Here is a 19,884-nt window from a genome sequence, read left to right as displayed (position 1 = left end):
TATCCATCGACCAGTTCGATTTGATGACAACTTCATATACAGAATTTTTAGTTAAGAGTACAGAAGGAGAATGATGTAGAGACTGTAAAAAATAGATAAAATAGAATTAGTAAACCACAACCACAAAAAAAATAAATACTCACATTTGATTTCAAACAGAATATAAAATACAAATTTATCCTTTCTGTGATTATATCACCGTACGTATACATTTGTTTACGAATGGAACCAAGAAAATTGGCTCCAGCGTTGTCAGATACTTTCATATGAAATCGGTAAAACTTGAATTAAAACAATCGGTATTTATCGGTCTGCAGATTTTGTATGCAAACTATAACGTGCAAGTTATTAACGATAAAGCCGGGCAGAATTTGAACTCAATTCTTTATCTGTACAAAAAAATGGTATTCTTTAGGCTTTGTCGGTATGTCGATATTGAATATAAAAATCGGAATAAATACCGATAAATAATAAATAAAGTATATCTGGCATCACTGACCGGTTCTAATTGACTAAAAGAACAAAACGAAAAACAAACCACTGACGTTTCTCGTCCCACTGGAAAAAATATATGCTAGATGGAAAATATGTCACAGTGGACTATTTGGTTGGAGTCTTGACTAAACGCTATGGTCGATGAATTAAAAGGGACAAGTTACGGAAGTCGAAAAAAAGTGAAATGGAGAAAAGAATTATTTCCGGAAGAAAAGAGTGGATAGATTAGAGGGAGATGAAGCATGTTTGATGTAGAAATATGTCGAGAAAGAGAGAGAGCGCATGTGAGGGTGCAAGGTATGCGCTTTTTTCATTCGTGAGAGACCATTCTGATGACGACTTTTGAGGCGAACAGGTTTATGTAATTTTACGGCTTAAAAAATATTCATATTGCAAGATGTTGGATTCATCGGATGAAAATCCCGGACACTACAGATACTTCAGAGTTATTCGCATCTGCTCTCGGAGACCACCAATCCTCCAAACACATTTCAACCCCTGAGCATTCAACTCGAGCATATCACACCGAGGAAGCGATTTGTTATTTCCAAGAACCAAAGCTCGAGTGAAACAATCAACATTCTCGTAGGTGCCAGTCCTGCACATCTTCTTGGAACCAGCTAACATATCCAAGCTCGACAGCTAGCTGAAGTCACATATATCTCCACCCAAGCGAAGTGATCAATTCGCTTTTAAGTAGGACCACTCTTCTACAAACCAGTCATGAACACATCCGTACCAACGAGAATGGATCATACCAGACGAAGGCCACCGGTCCAGCACCAACTTGTCCCATTTCAGTAAAAAAAATAGACTTGTGCCTGTTCCTAACTCTTTGAAAGCTCTATTTAATCAGAGATCACTAATTGGTTGATAAAAAGAAACATCAGTCGTTATCTACTCAGACCAAACAATACGTATTGCGTATCCCTGCATATTAAAATCTCCGCTATCAGTTTCTAGCTTATCAAACTGAACAAGCAAAATTAATATACTTTGTGTTGTGACACGACCCGGGGGAACTTGGCCATATACCAATTGCTCCATTGCCAATGCGATGTGATATATGAACCGGAATATTATTTGATGATATCTAAAAAGCATACAATCCTATAAAAACCATTGCCCAACATTATTGATTTTCAACTACCATAACTTGAATTTTGAATAACAACTCATTTCCTAAAATTGAAAAATACGCGATTTTTACACATTGGCGGATCATCCCCATTTGCATTGCAAATATCCAATGCCATTTATTTTCAGCTGCTGTTACTAAATGCCTATTAAAAATATTTTTTTTGCACGGTTTTCGAAATAACACGGATTTTTTTTTGCACGGTTTCTCGAAATAACACGGATTTTTTTTACACGGTTTTTTTTTCACGGGATGATCAAATCATTAAACTTGTATATCGAAATAGGCATTTTATACATAAAAATCATGTTATTTGGCAAAACCGTGCAAAAAAAGTCGTGCAAAAAAAATCCGTGCAAAAAAGTGCGTGCAAAAACAGAATCCGGTGTATGGGAGATTCTTGTACTTGGCAGAGAAAAATCATGTTAATTTATACTGGGTCCCATGACATTGTGGAGTTGCAGGGAATGAAAAATCCGATGAGCTAGCAAGAAGAGGGTCTTCCACTAATTTTATCGGCCCAGAACCCTTCTGTGGAGTCTCATTGAGTGCCCTCAAAATGAAATTGAAAAAGTAGGAAATCACAGCTATAAAGAACAATTGGAGTACCACACCTGGACTACGACAATAAAAGAAATTTATCTCACCCAACGAGGAAAAAAGCCTGGAGTTGCTTAGACTAAACAAAAACGAGCTACATGACGCATCATGACAGGACTACTTACCGGACACTGTCCGAGTTAATATCAACTTTAAAAAAATGGTAGGCTTACAAACGATACAAGGGGCTGTTCGGCCATCTATGGAAGCTGTCCTTCAATGTCAGCTTCCTTATCCGAACAGCCTAGATAAGGCGTGTAGTGTCGGTAGTGGTTGTTTCAACCAGCTAAGAATTACACTACGGACCTCCTGTTCCGGTGGTAAAAACCCACCAAACAGGGAACCCCAATTCCATAGTGTCATGCGACCCGCGCTATGGTTAACATTATTGAGGGGGTTTAAAATTTTCTCAATGGCGAACGGAGCTTTTACCGGCTATGGTCCATTAGGAGGTTGATAACAGTCTATTATCTTTCTCCGGACAAAACCAGCCTAGAGGCCGTGTGGTATCCGGCGGGTTGAAGTATTTCAACCAAGAATTGATCCACTGGGTTCCTGTTCCATGTCGTAAGAGGCGACTAAAACAGGAGTCCTAAAGTCAAAGTGTTTCTCCCTGCTGAGGACCTCGCAACTCGCGATATTTGTGCTGTGACGGTAAATTTGACTGTTGACAACATAAACAAAAAATACGTCTATTGTTCGGCATATTTGCTGCATAATGAACTATCACCTTCTGATGATTTCAAAAAAGTTGTATCATACTGTGATAGAAATGGGGTACCTCTCATAATCGGCAGTGATGCAAATACCCACCACATAATTTGGGGTAGCTCAGATATCAATTTGAGAGGCACCGAATTAATGGAATACTTAAGTAGTACAAATTTGCTCATTCTTAATGCAGGAAACCGCCCAACAATTGCACGAGTTGGCAGAGAAGAGGTGTTAAATGAAACTCTCTGCTCTGACGGTATTACGCATGAGTTGGCAAACTGGCTCGTACCAAACGAGCTCGAACCGTCGTTATCGGATCATAAGTACATCGTCTTTGATCATTTAAACGTCTCGCTAGAAATCGTCACATATCGCAATCCTAAATCTACGAACTGGAACCTCTACGAAGAGGACTTGGCGACTAGGTTTCGTGGGTATCTTTCGACGATTGAATCTCCAAGTGGCTTGGATGAGGTCGTGGATAAAACAAGCTCACTCATAGTAGCAGCATACCGGAGGCATTTAAGTTGCTCGTAAAGCATACAGAAATGCCCTTCGATCCTCTGAGCGAAGTGGTTGGAAAAGCCTCTGCACAAATGTATCAAGTCTCAACGAGACTAGTAGATTAATTAAGTTACTTTCGAAACCGAAAGACTTTCATGTCGGTTCAGTTAGAACTGCTGATGCTGAATACTCGTCTGACGAAGATGTAGTACTCAACTGTCTTTTTGACACACACTTTCCAGGATGTACGGAGCCATCAATGACGACAGCCCCTGAGTTCATTTCAGGTAGTTCCAATTCTTGGGCGTAGAATTGAGACAACCGAATCGATCAAATGGGCGATTGAAAGTTTTGCTCCGTATAAGTCACCGGGAAAGTATGGAATCATTCCAGGATTTGAACACTTCAAGAGTATTTTGAAAAAGGTTCTTACTTGTAGTCTTGCAACAGGATACATTCCATTAGCGTGGTGGGAAACAACTGTCAAATTCATTTCCAAAGGTGGCCGCGTCAATTATGAGGAGGCAAAGACCTGTAGACCGATCAGTCTGGCCTCCTTTCTTCTCAAATCAGTGGAACGTTTAATTGGCCACAACATTCGGGATACTAACTTGGGCTAGCACCCGCTGCATGTAATGCAACATAATTATCAGCGGGGGAAGTTTATTACCACCCTGTTACACAATGTTGTCTACAACATTGAAAAAGCTTTTTCACAATAGCAATCAAGTTTAAGAGTTTTTCTCGATATTGAAGGTGCTTTTGACAACGTTTATTTCCATTTTGGAAGCAGCACGTGGTCATGGAGTACCTTCACATATCACGAATTGGATACACGCAATGCTTAGCAACCGACATCTGTGCTCATCGTTAATACAAGTAGAGATAAGGAAACTGAGTGTCTGCGGATATCCTCAAGGTGGTGTGCTGTCACTACTTCAATGGAACCTTGTCGCCGATGGCTTGTTGAGGAAACTTAATGAGCTTGGGTTTCCGACGTATGGTTTCGCCGATGATTATCATATAATATTCAACAGTATTTGCATTAACACACTTTTTTATTTGATGCAACCTTAAATCAAGTACGTTGGGGTAATTCTTGACTCAAAACACAATTGGACAGCTCTCATCGATTTCAGCAACTAGAAAACTTGCATGGCCTTCGACCAATGTAGACGGGCTTTCGGAAAATCTTGAGGACTCAAATCCAAGTTCATTCAGTGAATCTACACAATAATTGTTAAACCAGAGCGCTTTCTTGTGCATACCGTTTTCAGGTCACTGGGCTCTGGAACAGTAACCCAGTAGATCGTGCAACTAGCCACATAAGACCTTGGCCCCAAATGGTTACTTGGGATGAGTATACACTTCCTCCTAATGACCTTACACTTACACGTAGTTTTCCTTTCAAGACTTTCAATGTGAGAATGCCTCCTCGCGAGGAATGGCTGTTTGGCTGGATGAATCGACAATTTGACGTATAGTTTGCTACGCTAACGGCTATTTGTAGGAGGGCCACCGACTTTCTGATGTGCATTGTCTTGAAATGAGACTAGACTAATCTCATTCGCTTGGTAGATACTGTACCATATTCCAAGCAGAAATCTTGTTTAGTTATTGATTTTATATACCCTGGGCAGCCGGCTACCGAGAGAAGTAACTTATATTTGCTAATCGCAATTTGAACACCAAACATATAATTCGATTCCACCAAATTGTCCACCTTCTTTACAACTGTAAAGCGTAAATTTAGGAAATGTTAAAAGCAATCAATGCATCAAATTTAGAGATGTTGTTGAACCACAATACCGATATAGGTTACCAGTGCTACTGAGTATGAAATGATGGAAGCTATTGAGTAAACTGTTCAAATCTAAACAAATCTACAACATGACGCTGAAGATCTTCTTTGTATTTTATTTTCACTTGAAAGGCAATTCATTTAGTGCAATCGCATTATGAATGGAATAGATGTTATGTGTACATAACAAAGTTACTTTTAAATCAAGGACACAAGTAATGCGGCATCGACTGTGACTGTCGTCTTTGTCACAAAACCACATGCATGCACTAAACTCATTCCACCTGAATGGAGAATATGATCGATAGATGGATAGACAAATTGCTCCAGGAAAACAATATCCTTTCAAGAACCAATAGATATCTGCATGAAATTAATACATATTCAACAAAACAATATGTACATAGAAGCAGTTCAGTTCACTCCGAAACTCTCAACAATTGACTACTAATTAACCCGGAACCACCTCCCGGGTTTGCAGAAAATTGCATCCTCAAAACTTCCGACCACTTGAGCGGTGCTCGGCGAAAACCAGCGAGCGGAAGAAACTCGTACTACAGGGAAACATGCTGAACAATTATATGTACATTCATCATAATTTAATTACACTTCGATATCATTCTGATTTATGGGACGAGTAAGACAATAAAGGCAGAAACCGAAGCGAGCAGAAGATTTATCACCACAACTCGGACGGTGCTGCATCCGGAACTGTAACCCGTAACCATCCCATTCATCTATATAGATGCTTATAGAACGTATGGTAAAACAATATCTGTTTGTCATTCCGTCAGTTCGTCTTCTCCCAACTCAATACCTACCCCGGACGCAATCTTTGAAGACAGTCTTAATCCTTCTATTCAATTCTCGTTCTGCTTTCCGTTGGCTACAACCACCCAGGTTTCTACTAGTCGAGATAAGTTAATTCACATCAGTGATAAGAACGTAACCAACTGCTTGTAACATGATTTATTTATTCATCGTCCGCTTCTTCGCCATCCTCATCATCATCCTTATCATCGTCATCAGTGATTGGACGCATGGGCGCACTTTTGCTCAACAAGAAGAGAATTAGCTTTCGCCCATTTCATCCCGCCACCCCACACAAAAGCCAACAATGATACATTTTAGGCATACCATCAATGCTAATAATTACGAGCTACATGCGCGCGGGTTCGGTCCTAGTCATTCATCCCATTGGAATGAGACAGACAGACTACGACCGTAGTCGGGAGAAGCCGTCGTGGAACATTGTGTTGAGGTTGTGCTAGATACAATGCAACTGTTCTGTCGTCTACCCTCCGAACATACGGTTTCCATTGAGAAGAGTTCACTCGACTAATTCTATTTCCGACAGGATTTGCATCCGGGCTTGCAATTATAATGAGGGAAAATCATTTCCCGTGTCATTTACTGTCACTGGATTCGTCAAGCTTCAAGCCGGTTTTGGAACGTGAGACGATGCTAGGTTTTAGAGTTGCATGATCTGTCATAACGTGTCCTAAAATGTCAGGAAATTTGAAAATATGTACTGTTATTTACTTACCGAGCGTTTCTCATCGTTCGATTCTGAGAGGAAACGATGCATGCATCATTGATGTTGTCCAATTAAAATTCTATGTAATGGATTGTATCCAGGCTTAGATTCAGTGTGTCTCCAACGGCGTTGCTGCCAAGGCAGCCAAGTGATGGGAAAAACAGCTGAAAGCCATGCCACGTAGAACCATTGAAATTAATTGAATAATTTGAATATCTTTGCCCTTGGTTTTCCGGAACACTGTGCGTGTCATTTCCAGGCGGAATTTCACAGCGACAAGTGCGCCCCGGGAAGAAGCACATTCCTAGAGTGGTGGCAGATGAATTCGGAGTATTTTACTTTCAAAGCTCCTTCAGTTAATGCGATTTCAATAATAGCACTTTATCTCCCCGTAAGATTCTACGGAAAAACAAGATTCTCGTCGAAGAGAAATGGAAAGAAGCAATTACTAAGAATTTTGATTAAATTGATAATTTGTGTGGAGCTTACGTACTAGATATTGCTTACCTCTGCTTTGGCAGTTGAGAGTACGAAAAATGGCCGCATTACAATGCCGCTAGAATGGCCTACTTGATGATACCCGATTTGAAGGTTGAATGGTGGTGTTGCCTGATGTATTAGGGGTTTGGCATATATTGCGCACGCATAATTCGTGCTATTTCATAATTTGCTAATATTTTTGTTTAATTTACTTTAATTCAATTCTGCTTCAACTGAAATTGATTTACTGACATTTTTGCAGACCAATGTGTAAAAAACGATTCTTTAACCGGGAAAGGTATTTTTTTTCGCACGACTTGGCTCCAATCCTGGATCTTATCTTCGCCACCTACAAGAAGAAGAATAATAATCAAATCTCCAAATGAGATTATTCCGAACGTGTGCTCGTCGAGTGCAACTTTTAATAGAAAAGAATTGCTTCCTCACGGAAACGAGGCCGCAATTTGGCTCGGTGGAAGAGAGAACCGTACGTGTTCGTTCCTCAAGCACCACGACTTTTGCCACTCAACTCTCGTTCGAATCCGGAGCAATTGAAATTCAAATAGACTGATTTCGTATTCCCATCACTTCCCTGTGGTTCGTTTACCCTTTTGCCCCAATCGACTGTCCGGCGAAGCATCCGACGACTCGGAATGGCCTATTGCTATCGTATATACACCCGCAGACACACCATCGAGAGAAAAGCCTTCCCAAATAAATTACTTTCAACCCTTTTTAAGATGTTATCACATTTCTTCCACCATTTCTTCACAGTGCTAAACGATTCCCTGAAGCTGGCCGATGTGGCCTGTCCGCCGTTGTTTCCACCGATGCATGGCTATCTGGAGTGCAGCCGACCGATTGACGAGATCTCCGATGGACCGAATGGAGGCCGGCTGAAGATCATCAACCGGCCGGGGAGCCAGTGTTTTCTAAAGTGCCCGACCGGGTACCGGTTGGAGGGGAAATTTTCGAAGATTTGCGGAACCGCCGGCGAATGGATTGGCGATGAGAGCGGAAGTTGCATACGTGAGTATACGATTCTGAGTGTTTATATTTTATAGCATTTTTTGCTATCTTTGTCGATGTTAGCCATATTCTCTTCATCTATTCGGCAATATGAAATGAAAAGTGTTTGAAAAGTTGTTAAAAAATATACCTGCTCAGGATCCTGTATTTTTGGACCTTCAGCCAAAGATAAACTGTGGATAGAATGGTAAAATTTTCCCTTCAAGCATTACCTTCCGACGATGACAGTTCGTGGTCGTATCTACAAAGATAAACTCAAGATTACTAGGTTCCATACAAAACATTTGAAAGTTGTATTTTAGCGGCTGTGAACCGGCACATATTAACCCCTTGTTGATTGTCGCCGAACGCATCGATAAACATTTGATTTGATCGGCAAAATGCCCCTGAAACCAATAAAACAATGTTGCGAATAATATCCGCATTGTGTGAACAGGTTGATATTTTTCGCACCAATTTCAAGCGAACTAATTGGTTTAAGTTCAGGAATGTGGAACGGATCGAATCTTAAACATCAGATGACGGATGTTGTTTTTTATACATAAAACTTTGTCGTCCGTTAGGAATATTTTTGCCAATTTCCAATTCAGGCACCGAATTGACGGAATTTATAAATAGTATAAATCGGCATATACTCAATATAGGAAATCGCCAAAAATTTGCACGAGCTGACAGAGCAGAGGTGTTAGATGTAACTCTCTGCTCTGACGGTATTACGCAGTGTTACCAATGCTCCAGATTTATCTGAAATCTTCCAGATTTTTTCCCAACTGAACAGACATTTTGCCAGATCCCTAGATTTTACCTGATATTCTGAATTTTACGTTACACCTAGGCGAGGATGACACTCCTGTAGACAAACCTCTCACTCCACCAGATTTTTAAATTGTAGAAGTTGTTACACACAAATTTTTGGAAATCTGGGTCTTATTTTCCCAAACAAAAACGTTTTTTTTATTCAATTTGTTTATTTGATAAGGCAGGTTTGCGTTAGCTTAAAGGTGCCAATCTTGGTTTGTTTTACATTTCGAATTACTTAAAACTAGGGGATTACATATTGATTTTTTTTAAATTAAACAAAGGAGAATTTATAGCTATACATATACACAAGGGGGTAACATAATTTTCGTAAGATTAGGGTCATTTAGTTTTTATGGCAATATGGTTTGACAGTTTTTACAGGAAGATTATTGAAGCAAATAATTTTTAACTAAGGGGGACAATTTTTATAACTATCTAAAAACTAGGAATAACTAGAGAGTTTGATTTAATTTTGTAAAGATTAATTAGAGTTATTTTTTGTGGTAGTAGAGTTGGGCATTTTCAATGAGATTATATAATATAATAGTTAGAACTAGAAGAGATAGATTGGGGGGGGGGGGTAAGGGGTGATACTTCTGGGTATAAGAGTCAGGGGAGGGAGGGTGGACAAAGATGGCAGGGAAGAAAGTTATTAACTTTCAGTTTCAGGCATCGGGAGATCAACGGCATAGGATGTAGACTCGGATGACCTTCAGCAAGAAGAATTATGTACAGGGAGGCCGGGTGTTCTTCCTCAAGTCGGCAGGGGTTCCTCCAGACGGCTCAGATGCAGATCGGAAAGAGTTCGAATTGCGCGTGTGATGTTCGTACTGTAGGTCCCGTGTTTGTTGGCTCATTCGACAGAGATTTTTTGTGTCGCCTTGGAGTCCCATCAAACCTTCGTGGGTGTATCGTACAGGTGGAAGAGAGCGTTTCTGAGAATGATAGGAAATAAGAAGGGGCAGTTAAATTTGTATATTGATGGTTCTTATGAAGATGTATACAAGGGACATATAGAGGACATCGCGACATGGCAGCACATCTCGAACCGGGACGTTGGGTGGTCTTCCTCGGGCCCGGAGGCCGAGATCTGGCGGAACTGTACTCGGTGCACGCCCAGACAATGTGCTCAATATCGTGATAGCCGTCACCACAAGCGCCGATACCACTCTATACGAGCCCAATACGCCGGAGATGTGCATCCAGCGTGTAATGGTTTGCCATGAGTCGGGACATCACACGAATGAAGTCACGACCCACATCCATCCCCTTGAACCAAGGTTTCGTCGATACCTTAGGGACTATCGAATGTAGCCACCTTCCTAGCTCCCCATTGCTCCACGAGGTTTGCCAACTTTCGAGAGTTTTCTGATGAGTAATACTGAAAAATTCGTGGAAGCAAATTGGTCTTTCAAAAACGTCCCTTCTAGGGCACCCGCCTTAGCTAAGGAGTCCGCCTTCTCATTGCCCGGAATGGAGCAATGAGAAGGGACCTATACCAAGGTAATCTAGAAAGATTTGTCAGATAAAGCACTCAATAGCTCCCGTAGTTTTCCCCAAAAAATACGAGGAGTGCTTTCCATGTTTCATCGAGCGAATAGCGTCAATAGAACTCAGACTATCCGAGACGATGAAGTAATGGTCTGCGGGTAATGTGTCAATGACTCCAAGGGTATACCGGATGGCAGCTAGTTCTGCGGCGTAAACTGAAGCAGGGTCACTGAGTTTGTAGGAGGCGGTGAACTTTTGATTGAAAATACCGAAGCCAGTGGACCCTTCGAGGTTTGATCCGTCAGTATAAAACATCTTAGAACAGTCGACTTCTCGGAATTTATTATAAAAAACGTTTGGAACCACTTGTGGGCGTATGTGGTCCGGAATTCCACTAATCTCGTCTTTCATGGATGTGTCGAAGAAAACAGTAGATTCAGAAGTATTTATGAAATGCACACGGTTGGGATTGTAAGAAGAAGGGTTAATATTCTGCGCCATGTAGTCAAAGTACAGGGACATGAAACGGGTCTGAGAATTGAGCTCAACAAGCCTTTAGAAATTTTCAATCACCAACGGGTTCAAGATATCGCATCGAATGAGCAATCGATATGAGAGTTCCCAAAATCGATTTTTCAACGGGAGAACGCCCGACAGCACTTCGAGACTCATCGTATGGGTCGACTGCATGCACCCTAAGGCGATACGCAAACAACGATACTGAATTCTTTCGAGTTTGATGAAATGTATGTTCGCGGCGGAGCGAAAGCAGAAGCATCCGTATTCCAGTACCGACAGTATCGTTGTTTGATACAACCTAATTAGGTCTCCTGGGTGGGCACCCCACCACGTTCCGGTTATTGTACGAAGAAAGTTGATCCTTTGTTGGCATTTCTGTTTCAGATACCGAATATGGCATCCCCAAGTACCTTTCGAGTCGAACCAGACCCCTAGATATTTTACTGTGAAGACCTGAGCTATAGTTTGACCCATTAATAGAACCTGTAGTTGTGCTGGTTCACGCTTCCTAGAAAATACAACTAGCTCAGTTTTCTCCGTGGAGAATTCGATACCCAGCTTAATAGCCAATGCAGACAAATTGTCCAAGGTATTCTGTAATGGTCCTTGTAGATCGATAGCTTTGGGTCCCGTAACAGACACCACGCCATCGTCTGCAAGTTGCCTTAACGTGCAGGAATTGTCAAGACATTCATCAATGTCGTTGACATAGAAATTGTATAACAGGGGGCTTAGACATGAGCCCTGGGGAAGGCCCATGTAGCTAAATCGTGATGCCGATAAGTCACCATGCGAAAAATGCATGTGCTTTTCCGACAATAGGTTTAGTAAAAAGTTGTTTAATGTCGCTGAAAGACCATGCTGGTGCAGCTTCTCTGAAAGAATGTTGATCGAAACTGAATCAAAAGCCCCCTTAATATCTAAGAACACTGATGCCATCTGCTCTTTGCTAGCATAGGCCCTTTGAATTTCGGTTGAGAGCAACGCAAGACAATCGTTCGTCCCTTTGCATTTGCGAAAGTTAAATTGTGTATCTGACAGTAAGCCATTTGCTTCGACCCAATTGTCGAGGCGGGATAGGATCATTTTCTCGAACAACTTCCGAATACAGGATAGCATTGCGATCGGTCGATACGAATTGTGGTCGGAGGTTGGTATTCCTGGTTTTTGGATGGCGATGACCTTCACTTGCCTCCAGTCATGAGGGACAATGTTACCCTCAAGAAACTTGTTAAATAAATTCAACAAGCGCCTTTTTGCAGAGTCAGGCAGATTCTTCAGCAAGTTGAATTTGATTCTGTCTAACCCTGGGACGTTATTGTTGCATGACAAGAGAGCAAGTGAGAACTCCACTATCGAAAACGGTGCTTCGTTCGCGGTATCGTTAGGAGACGCGGCGCGGTAGATCTTCTGTGCCGGGGCGGAATCCGGACAAACCTTCTTGGCGAAATCGAATATCCAACGGTTTGAATATTTCACGCTATCATTAGTACTGTTTCAGTTTTGCTTACGTCGGGCTGTTCCCCAAAGAGTGCTCATCGATGTTTCTCTCGTTAATCCGTCGACACCCCGGCGCCAATAACCGCGTTTCTTGGATTTCATCAAACTCTTCATTCGCTTGTCTAACGTCGCGTACTGTCGAAAACTAGTGGGTAACCCGTCGTTCCGGAAGATCTTAAACGCGGCGGCCTTCTCTGCGTACACGTCTGAACACTCTTTGTCCCACCAGGGATTGGGAGAACGTTTTTGTATGTTCGCGCCGGGTACTGGCTTAGTCTGAGCTTGATTCGCACTATCGAGAATCAAGCCAGCCAAAAAGCTGTACTCTTCCTCCGGAGGAAGTTCTTGGGTAGATTCGATGTTGTCGGATATCGCGGCCGCATAGCTCTTCCAATCGATATTTCGTGTGAGGTCATACGAAATATTGATTAATTCCAATGGTCTTGATCTGTTGGTGATCGAGACTACGATCGGCAGATGGTCGCTACCGTGGGAATCAGGGATTACCTTCCACGCGCAATCTAACTGTAGCGAGGTCGAGCAAAGGGATAAATCTAATGCACTTGGGCGCGCTGGTGGGGGAGGGATCCGTGTCATTTCACCCGTGTTTAGAATTGTCATATTGAAGTTGTCGCAAATATTGTGAATTAAAGAAGAACCGTTATCATCATAAAGGCAACCCCATTCCGTACTTTGGGAGTTAAAATCTCCTAAAACAAGTCGCGGTGCAGGCAGGGATTCTAAGATGTCATGTAGCCGGCGGTGCCCAACCGCGGTGTTGGGGGGAATATATATGGAAGCTATGCAAAGGCTTTTGCCTTTGGTTGTTACTTGACAAACGACAACTTCAATACCTGTTATCGAGGGAAGGTTAATTCTGTAGAATCTATTTTTGGGATGATACTTCTGCAATTCCACTGAAGAACAGTGATCAAATCCGTGACCTCGTTCGATGAGTTAGCCATCGAAGGATACAATCGCTGAAAGGAGGGGCCATTTCGCAGTCAACTGCTTTAAAAATGTTTTTACTGTAGGTAGAAGAGCTAACAACAGACTTTTAATAGGATAGGATCAGTTATATTGAAAGTTTTTATTATCCAGTCCACAATGTCCGAGAGTTTGATAATTCCAGTGCCGCGATTATTCTCGAACTGAAGCAGAGGAACACTTGGAATTTTTGATGTTCCGGGAAGTGCTGGGAACTCCTTCTCTGAGTTTAATCCTCCGAGACCATGAGCTACTTGCTTCGGCTTGGTTGCAACACTTCCAAGAGATGTCACTTTCGGAGGCCCGTCTAGGGACACCTTCTGGCCTTTACAAGGAACTTTAGGAGAGGAAATGTTCCTCCTCTTCCTTTAACTTTTAGGCACCCTAGTAGATGTTCCCTCTTGTGGGTCATCAGTCTCGCCCTCGTTAGGAGGCAAGTGAGCATAGATATTTGTTGAGTTTGGTGGCGTAACTTTCTTTAGCATTTCTGCGAAAGAACGTTCAGATCGTCCCACAAGGGAACGTTTTAGTTTATCCCCGCGTAGTTTGTACGCGGGACATGCCGAGATATCATGCAGAATCTCTGCACAATAAGGACACTTTTCAGCGTTCTTACTGCACGAATCATCTAGATGATTCTCCCCGCATTTTCCACAGCGGGCCTTATTGCTAAATGGGTGGCTGTGTGACCCAATTGTTTACACTTTGTGCAATTCATGACCCGCGGCACAAACAGACGCACAGGCAGACGAACCTTGTGCAAGAGGACGAAATTTGGCAAAGCGGTACCAGCGAAGGTCACCCGATAAGAGTTTGATTTGGGGGTACGTTTTTGAACCATCCCCCGCAACTACTACTGAGTGCAAACGTTTGCACTCTAGTATTTTCACTGGCTGAAGTAAGCGGTCTCTAAAACGGCCAACCCCGTACTGCAGCAGATCCTCGCATGTCAAACTCTCATCGGTGACAACGCCTTCAGACTGTACTTTTACAGCTGGAATATACACGTAATAGTCCTTCGTAAAGTGCTCGCAGCAAGCAATATCGTTTGCCTGCTTTGAATTAGCCAACACGACCCGGACCCTGTCTGAGCGGACCTTTCTTATTTCGGTCACAGCCGAGAACCGTTCCGTCAGGTCTTTTGAAATCAGTAATAGATTCAGCGATTTTGTTTTGGGCCGAAAGAAGACCACAAAGGGACCGGTCGAGAGGTCTGGATATTGTTTGGGTCGGGGGAGAGCCTTGGGAGTCGATTCGACCTCCATTTGGTCGTCCGGGGAGGGAGCCATCGACACCGTCGACGCACGGGGTTAGCACCCGCGCAGACGGGAATAAGCCGTAAATGTGTCAAAAGAGGTAGATTTTACTTATCTGTAAATTTGTTTCCCACGACGCACCAGTTCAGCTTATATAGCTGGCTATTGTTCAATCCTCACTACGCGAACAAAAGGCTGAGGACGGCCTAGCGGTTAACACACGCACAAAAGAAGAGAAAAGTCCAAACCTCGAGAGGTAGAGAATGTGCAAGATAACCTTGAACGGGGATTAAAACGATTATGTATCTAACACTGACGGACTGGAAAAACACTTGCTTCTCGATAGACCTCGTAAACGAATGAAACAAAAACGTTCTTTGAAGACCAATATGTATGCCAAATATCGATGATTTTGAAGTCGCTGTCAAGTGACAGATTTTGCCAGACATTTTATGTTGAACTGCCAGATTTTCTTTGAAAAATAGTGGAAACACTTGTATTACGCGACTAGGTTTCACGGGTATCTTCCGACGATTGAATCTTTAAGTGACTTGGATGGTGTGGATAAAACAAATAAACGATAGATAAACGGTGTCTTTTTTAACAACTTTATGCAAAAAAAATTCAGCATTTCTGAAATCTTTCATTTGAAACCAACATCAAAATAATCCGTCGGGGGGTTTTTTTAAGTTTTTTTTGTGAAAACATAGATTTTACAATAGAACTAGTTCATATTTCTATCCCTAGATAGTTCTTTAGACATTCGGACAACACTAAAAGTGAGAATCTGATAGATATTTTAATTGTCTACAACTTTGTCAACAACTAAAAACTGATTTGAAATTATCTGGAAAAGTTGTTTAATATACTAAGTTAATTTTTTTTAACGAAGTCTAAGTCTAAGTTAGTTTCACAGTGGTTTGTAAGTCAATTCACACGCACTTTTCTCATTTGCCAAATACCTGTGTTTAGTTGAACAGTGCATTCAGCGGAATTCGAGAGCTTGAAAAGTCTCATCTTTTAGCTGAAAATTATAATTCCAGATTCCACCTGATATAGGTCACCATTAATATTTTGGGGATGAAAAGTCTTAGATAAGTGTTGACCAAACTAGTATGATATTAATATTCTTTTCCAAGATGGTGAGTGATTCCTCCCGCAGAAACAGCTTTTTCAATGATGTATGCCTTCTTTTTCATTTTTTCGATTCTTGCATGAACCTCCTACTTTATAAGCATCTTCGTATATAATTCACTTGTCCTGAACTTCAGCCTTTATATTTGGACAAACTCAATGAAACTGTTTACACTAGAAAAACTCTAGAAAGAGAACTGCGGAGACTCCATTTTGGATCGATTCGATTCGCGTTTAGCTGTCAAAAAACGAATCCAATCGAACATTGCCTATCCTTATAACATTGGACGTGTTGCCATACAATGCCGGGGCATACGTTGCCAAAAATGCTGTTTTTCTTTCCGCAGTTCTCTTACTAGAGTTTTTCTAGTTTACACCATTGCAATATTTCGCGAATTTCATTGCAATGCTTGGTTAAAAACGCTGATTATCTTTTTCAAAATTAACTCAATGTGACAAACAGTGAACAAAAAACTTTGAGTTTTTGGATCAAGATAATTTTTTTGGGATATATTCGTGGAGTTGTATGTATATAAGGTTTTTCTTGTACTCAAATCATATTTTGTTTTCAAAAGTAATACATTTCGCATAATCTAGGATCAATTTATTAACGATTTCTGGCATAATTGATAGGAAATTGCCGTAAAATCCAACTGCCACAATATGCTTTGCGGAAAAAATTTGAATAAATCGTTTCACGCTATCCACTAATTTGTACAGTTACTTCTGTGGTTTGCGTTCAATTATGAACTGTGTGTCCCAACATTTCGTCTTGAACAGAATTATAATAGCTGATTTAAGCGATCATAACCTAAATTATGCGACGTATGGTCCTTTCTAAAACATAAATGTAAGCAGTTATAATGAATCCCGTCAAATATTTTCATGTCACTAAACCCAATTATTTTTTTGGTAGTGAAATAAGTGCGAGAAAATATATTTCCAAACCACTAGGCCTCGTGTGAAACAATTTTAGATATAACTTCGTTAAAATCTTAAACAACTTTTCCGGGTGATTTCAGATTAATTTTTAGTTGTCAACAAACTTGTAGACAATTAAATTTTCTATCATATTCTCACATTTAGTGTTTTTCGAATGTCTAAAGCACCATCTAGGGACAGAAATATGAACTAGCTCGAGTAGTAAAACCAACATTGTTACGAAAAAAACTTCAAAAAAAGTTGCTCTGGACCCCCCGAGATCAAAATGATCGATCTTAGTTTCAAATGAAAGGGCTTGTCCGCTTCGAGTTATGCGTGCTTCTAGTGGAATACCAGATATGTTCGACTCAAAAAGTTATGTAGAAGAGCTTGGAATCGCAGACGCAGGGACCGGTCGGAGGTATTTAAGTTGGCTCGCAAAGCATACAGAAATGTCCTTCGATCCTCTTAGCGAAGTGGTTAGAAAAGTCTCTGCACAAATGTATCAAGTCTCAACGAGACTACTTGATTAAATAAGTTACTTCGAAATCGAAACACTTTCATGTCAGTACGATTAGAACTGCTAATGGTGAATACTCGTCTGACGAAGATGTAGTACTCAACTGTTTTTTGACACACACTTGAGTTCTTTTAAGATAGCTCTGGTACTTGGGCATTTGATCGTAGAATTGTGACAACCGAATCGATCAAATTGACGATTGAAAGGCAAAGAACTTTAACCCGTTCTTTCTGACCTCCTTCCCTCTCAGTGGAACGTTTAATCGACCAGGAGTGTTAGGTGAACACTGAACATCCGATGCATGCAATGCTACATGCATATTAGTGGAGGAAATCTACTACCACCCAGTTACAAAATGTTGTATACAACATTGAAAAAGCTTTTTCGCAAAAGCAATCAAGCTAAGGAGTTTTTCTTGATATACAAGGTGCTTTTTATCACGTGTCTTTCGAATCCATTTTGGAAGAAGCACGAGGACATGGAGTTACCTTCATATATCACGAACTGGATACACGCCATGCTTATTAACCGGCATCTGTGCTCATCGTTAAGACAAGTAGAGACAAGGAAACTTAATTTATACAAATGTCTTCAAGGTGGATTGCTGTCACCACTTCTATGGAACCTTGTCACCGATGGCTTGTTGAGGAAACTTAACGAGCTTGGGTTTCCGACATATGGTTTCGTCGATGATTATCATATAACGATCCCCGGTATTTGCATTAACACACTTTATCAATTGATGCAGGAATCCTTATGTTTTGCTGATCAATGGTGTCTAGACTATCAGTTAATCCAAATAAAATAGCAATGATGCTTTTCGCGCAACGAAGGATTACAACCGGAGTTCGTACGTTCCAGTTCTTCGGCTCTGAAATTATTGTCGCAAATCAAGCTAAATACGTTGGTGATTCTTGACTCACTGACTTAATTGGGCAGCACATATCGACTTCAGAATCAAGAAAGCTTGCAAGGCCCTCGGCCAATGTAGACGGGCTTTTGGCGAATCTTGGGTACTCAAACCCAAGTACATTCAGTGGATCTACACAACCATTGTTAAACCAATACTAGCAGACGGGGGCCTTGTTTAATGGCAGAAGGGAGAAGTCATGACAATCCAATCAAAGTTGTAGCATCTTTAGTCTTGATGGTGATGACTGGTGCGTTCACAATAATAGCTAGAGCCACTTGTAACCGTTGTTACAAGTCCCGATGATTTTTATGTGCATTTTTGTATTTTTTTAAACTGTTGTGTTTCTTAATGTTAATGTTAGTAGGGTTAGTATTAAAATAAATAAATAAATAAAATATAAAATGTAAATAGTAGGGACAAATACACAACACAGATAATTGTATATAAAAACATTGGGCTGGAAAGGGTCGAAAGTGTTATACGGAGAGATAATACACCCCTGAAGGGGGTGGTGATAGGTTACACCTAGAAGGAAGGTGGAAATTGTGGGTGGCGGTAGTAAGGGAAGAGGAAATCGAAGGAACCCGCCATTGGTCATTAATACCGCGGCGTTCGTGTGATTTAGAAGTGAGTGGAAAGTATTTTTAAATTGTGAGACTGGACTTAACCGACATCTTGGAGATCCAGAATTCTTCTGTTCATTCAGGTAAATGGCTCCGTCGAACCTAACCTGGTACTGTATGTCTCACTTTCGCTATCTGTCCCATTCAGGACCTTTTTTATAACCGATTAAATTCCTCACTGCACACGTTTCGGCCTAGGCAGAGGAATCTGCCGAAGTCTAACTGTCAAGGAGCTAGCCTACAGGTGCCACAGAGCCCTGTGAACCCTCGGGCAGTGTGCCCTAAGCGTAAAGGAGGGCCCTTCTCGGTGAAGCCAATACGGTATCGTCCGTGGCCCATCGATCGAGCCAAAGAAGGAAGACGCCGTACAGTTCCCTTCCCGCCACGCTACCCATCCGCCATCACAATCCGCTGGCGTCATCGCGAGCCACGGGTATTGGAACGCCATAGCAGTGCCACCAGCCCCAACAGCGAACCCAACGAACAGCGAGCATCGTCCGGAATCTTCAGCGAGCGCTCGCCAGCATCGAACACCACGTGCAACGTAGCAGCACCGGTACGTACCGCAACGGAATCTTACCCATATTGAACCCGTACAATAGCCCAATAAACCACACCACACACACCCACACCTAGTTTGCTCATTTTGTCTTAAATAAATTTCCCTATTTCATTTTAAATTAGCTTTTCCTTTTGAACCGTGAAACATCCTAGAAAGACAATAGTTTTGTGCACCACCTTGTTCCGCGAAGCCCCTCCGATTACCCAGTGGCAAGCCGACCCGGAGATCACAGTATCCACGGTCTCTTGCTCTGTGAGCTTGTTCGGGAGTATCTGTCGCAGAAGAGATATTACTTGGCGACCAACGTAAATTCGTGAAAGGTAATCGGAGGTCCGATTAGTGTAAAAATCTAAGGATTT

General features: G+C 41.5%; 1 protein-coding gene across 1 annotated transcript in view; it reads left to right on the top strand.

Annotated features, from left to right (window-relative positions):
* The window catches only part of LOC131690887 (uncharacterized), a 354,785-nt gene that overhangs the window by 318,356 nt on the left and 16,545 nt on the right, over positions 1–19,884 (top strand). Inside the window, exon 9 of the mRNA XM_058976959.1 lies at positions 8,044–8,298. Within this exon, the coding sequence (XP_058832942.1) occupies positions 8,044–8,298 (255 nt within the window). The remainder of the gene's footprint in view (positions 1–8,043; positions 8,299–19,884) is intronic.

Source organism: Topomyia yanbarensis, chromosome 3 (assembly GCF_030247195.1).
Source record: "Topomyia yanbarensis strain Yona2022 chromosome 3, ASM3024719v1, whole genome shotgun sequence".
Taxonomy (NCBI): Eukaryota; Metazoa; Arthropoda; class Insecta; order Diptera; family Culicidae; genus Topomyia; species Topomyia yanbarensis.
This window is presented reverse-complemented; position numbering and strand designations above follow the sequence as displayed.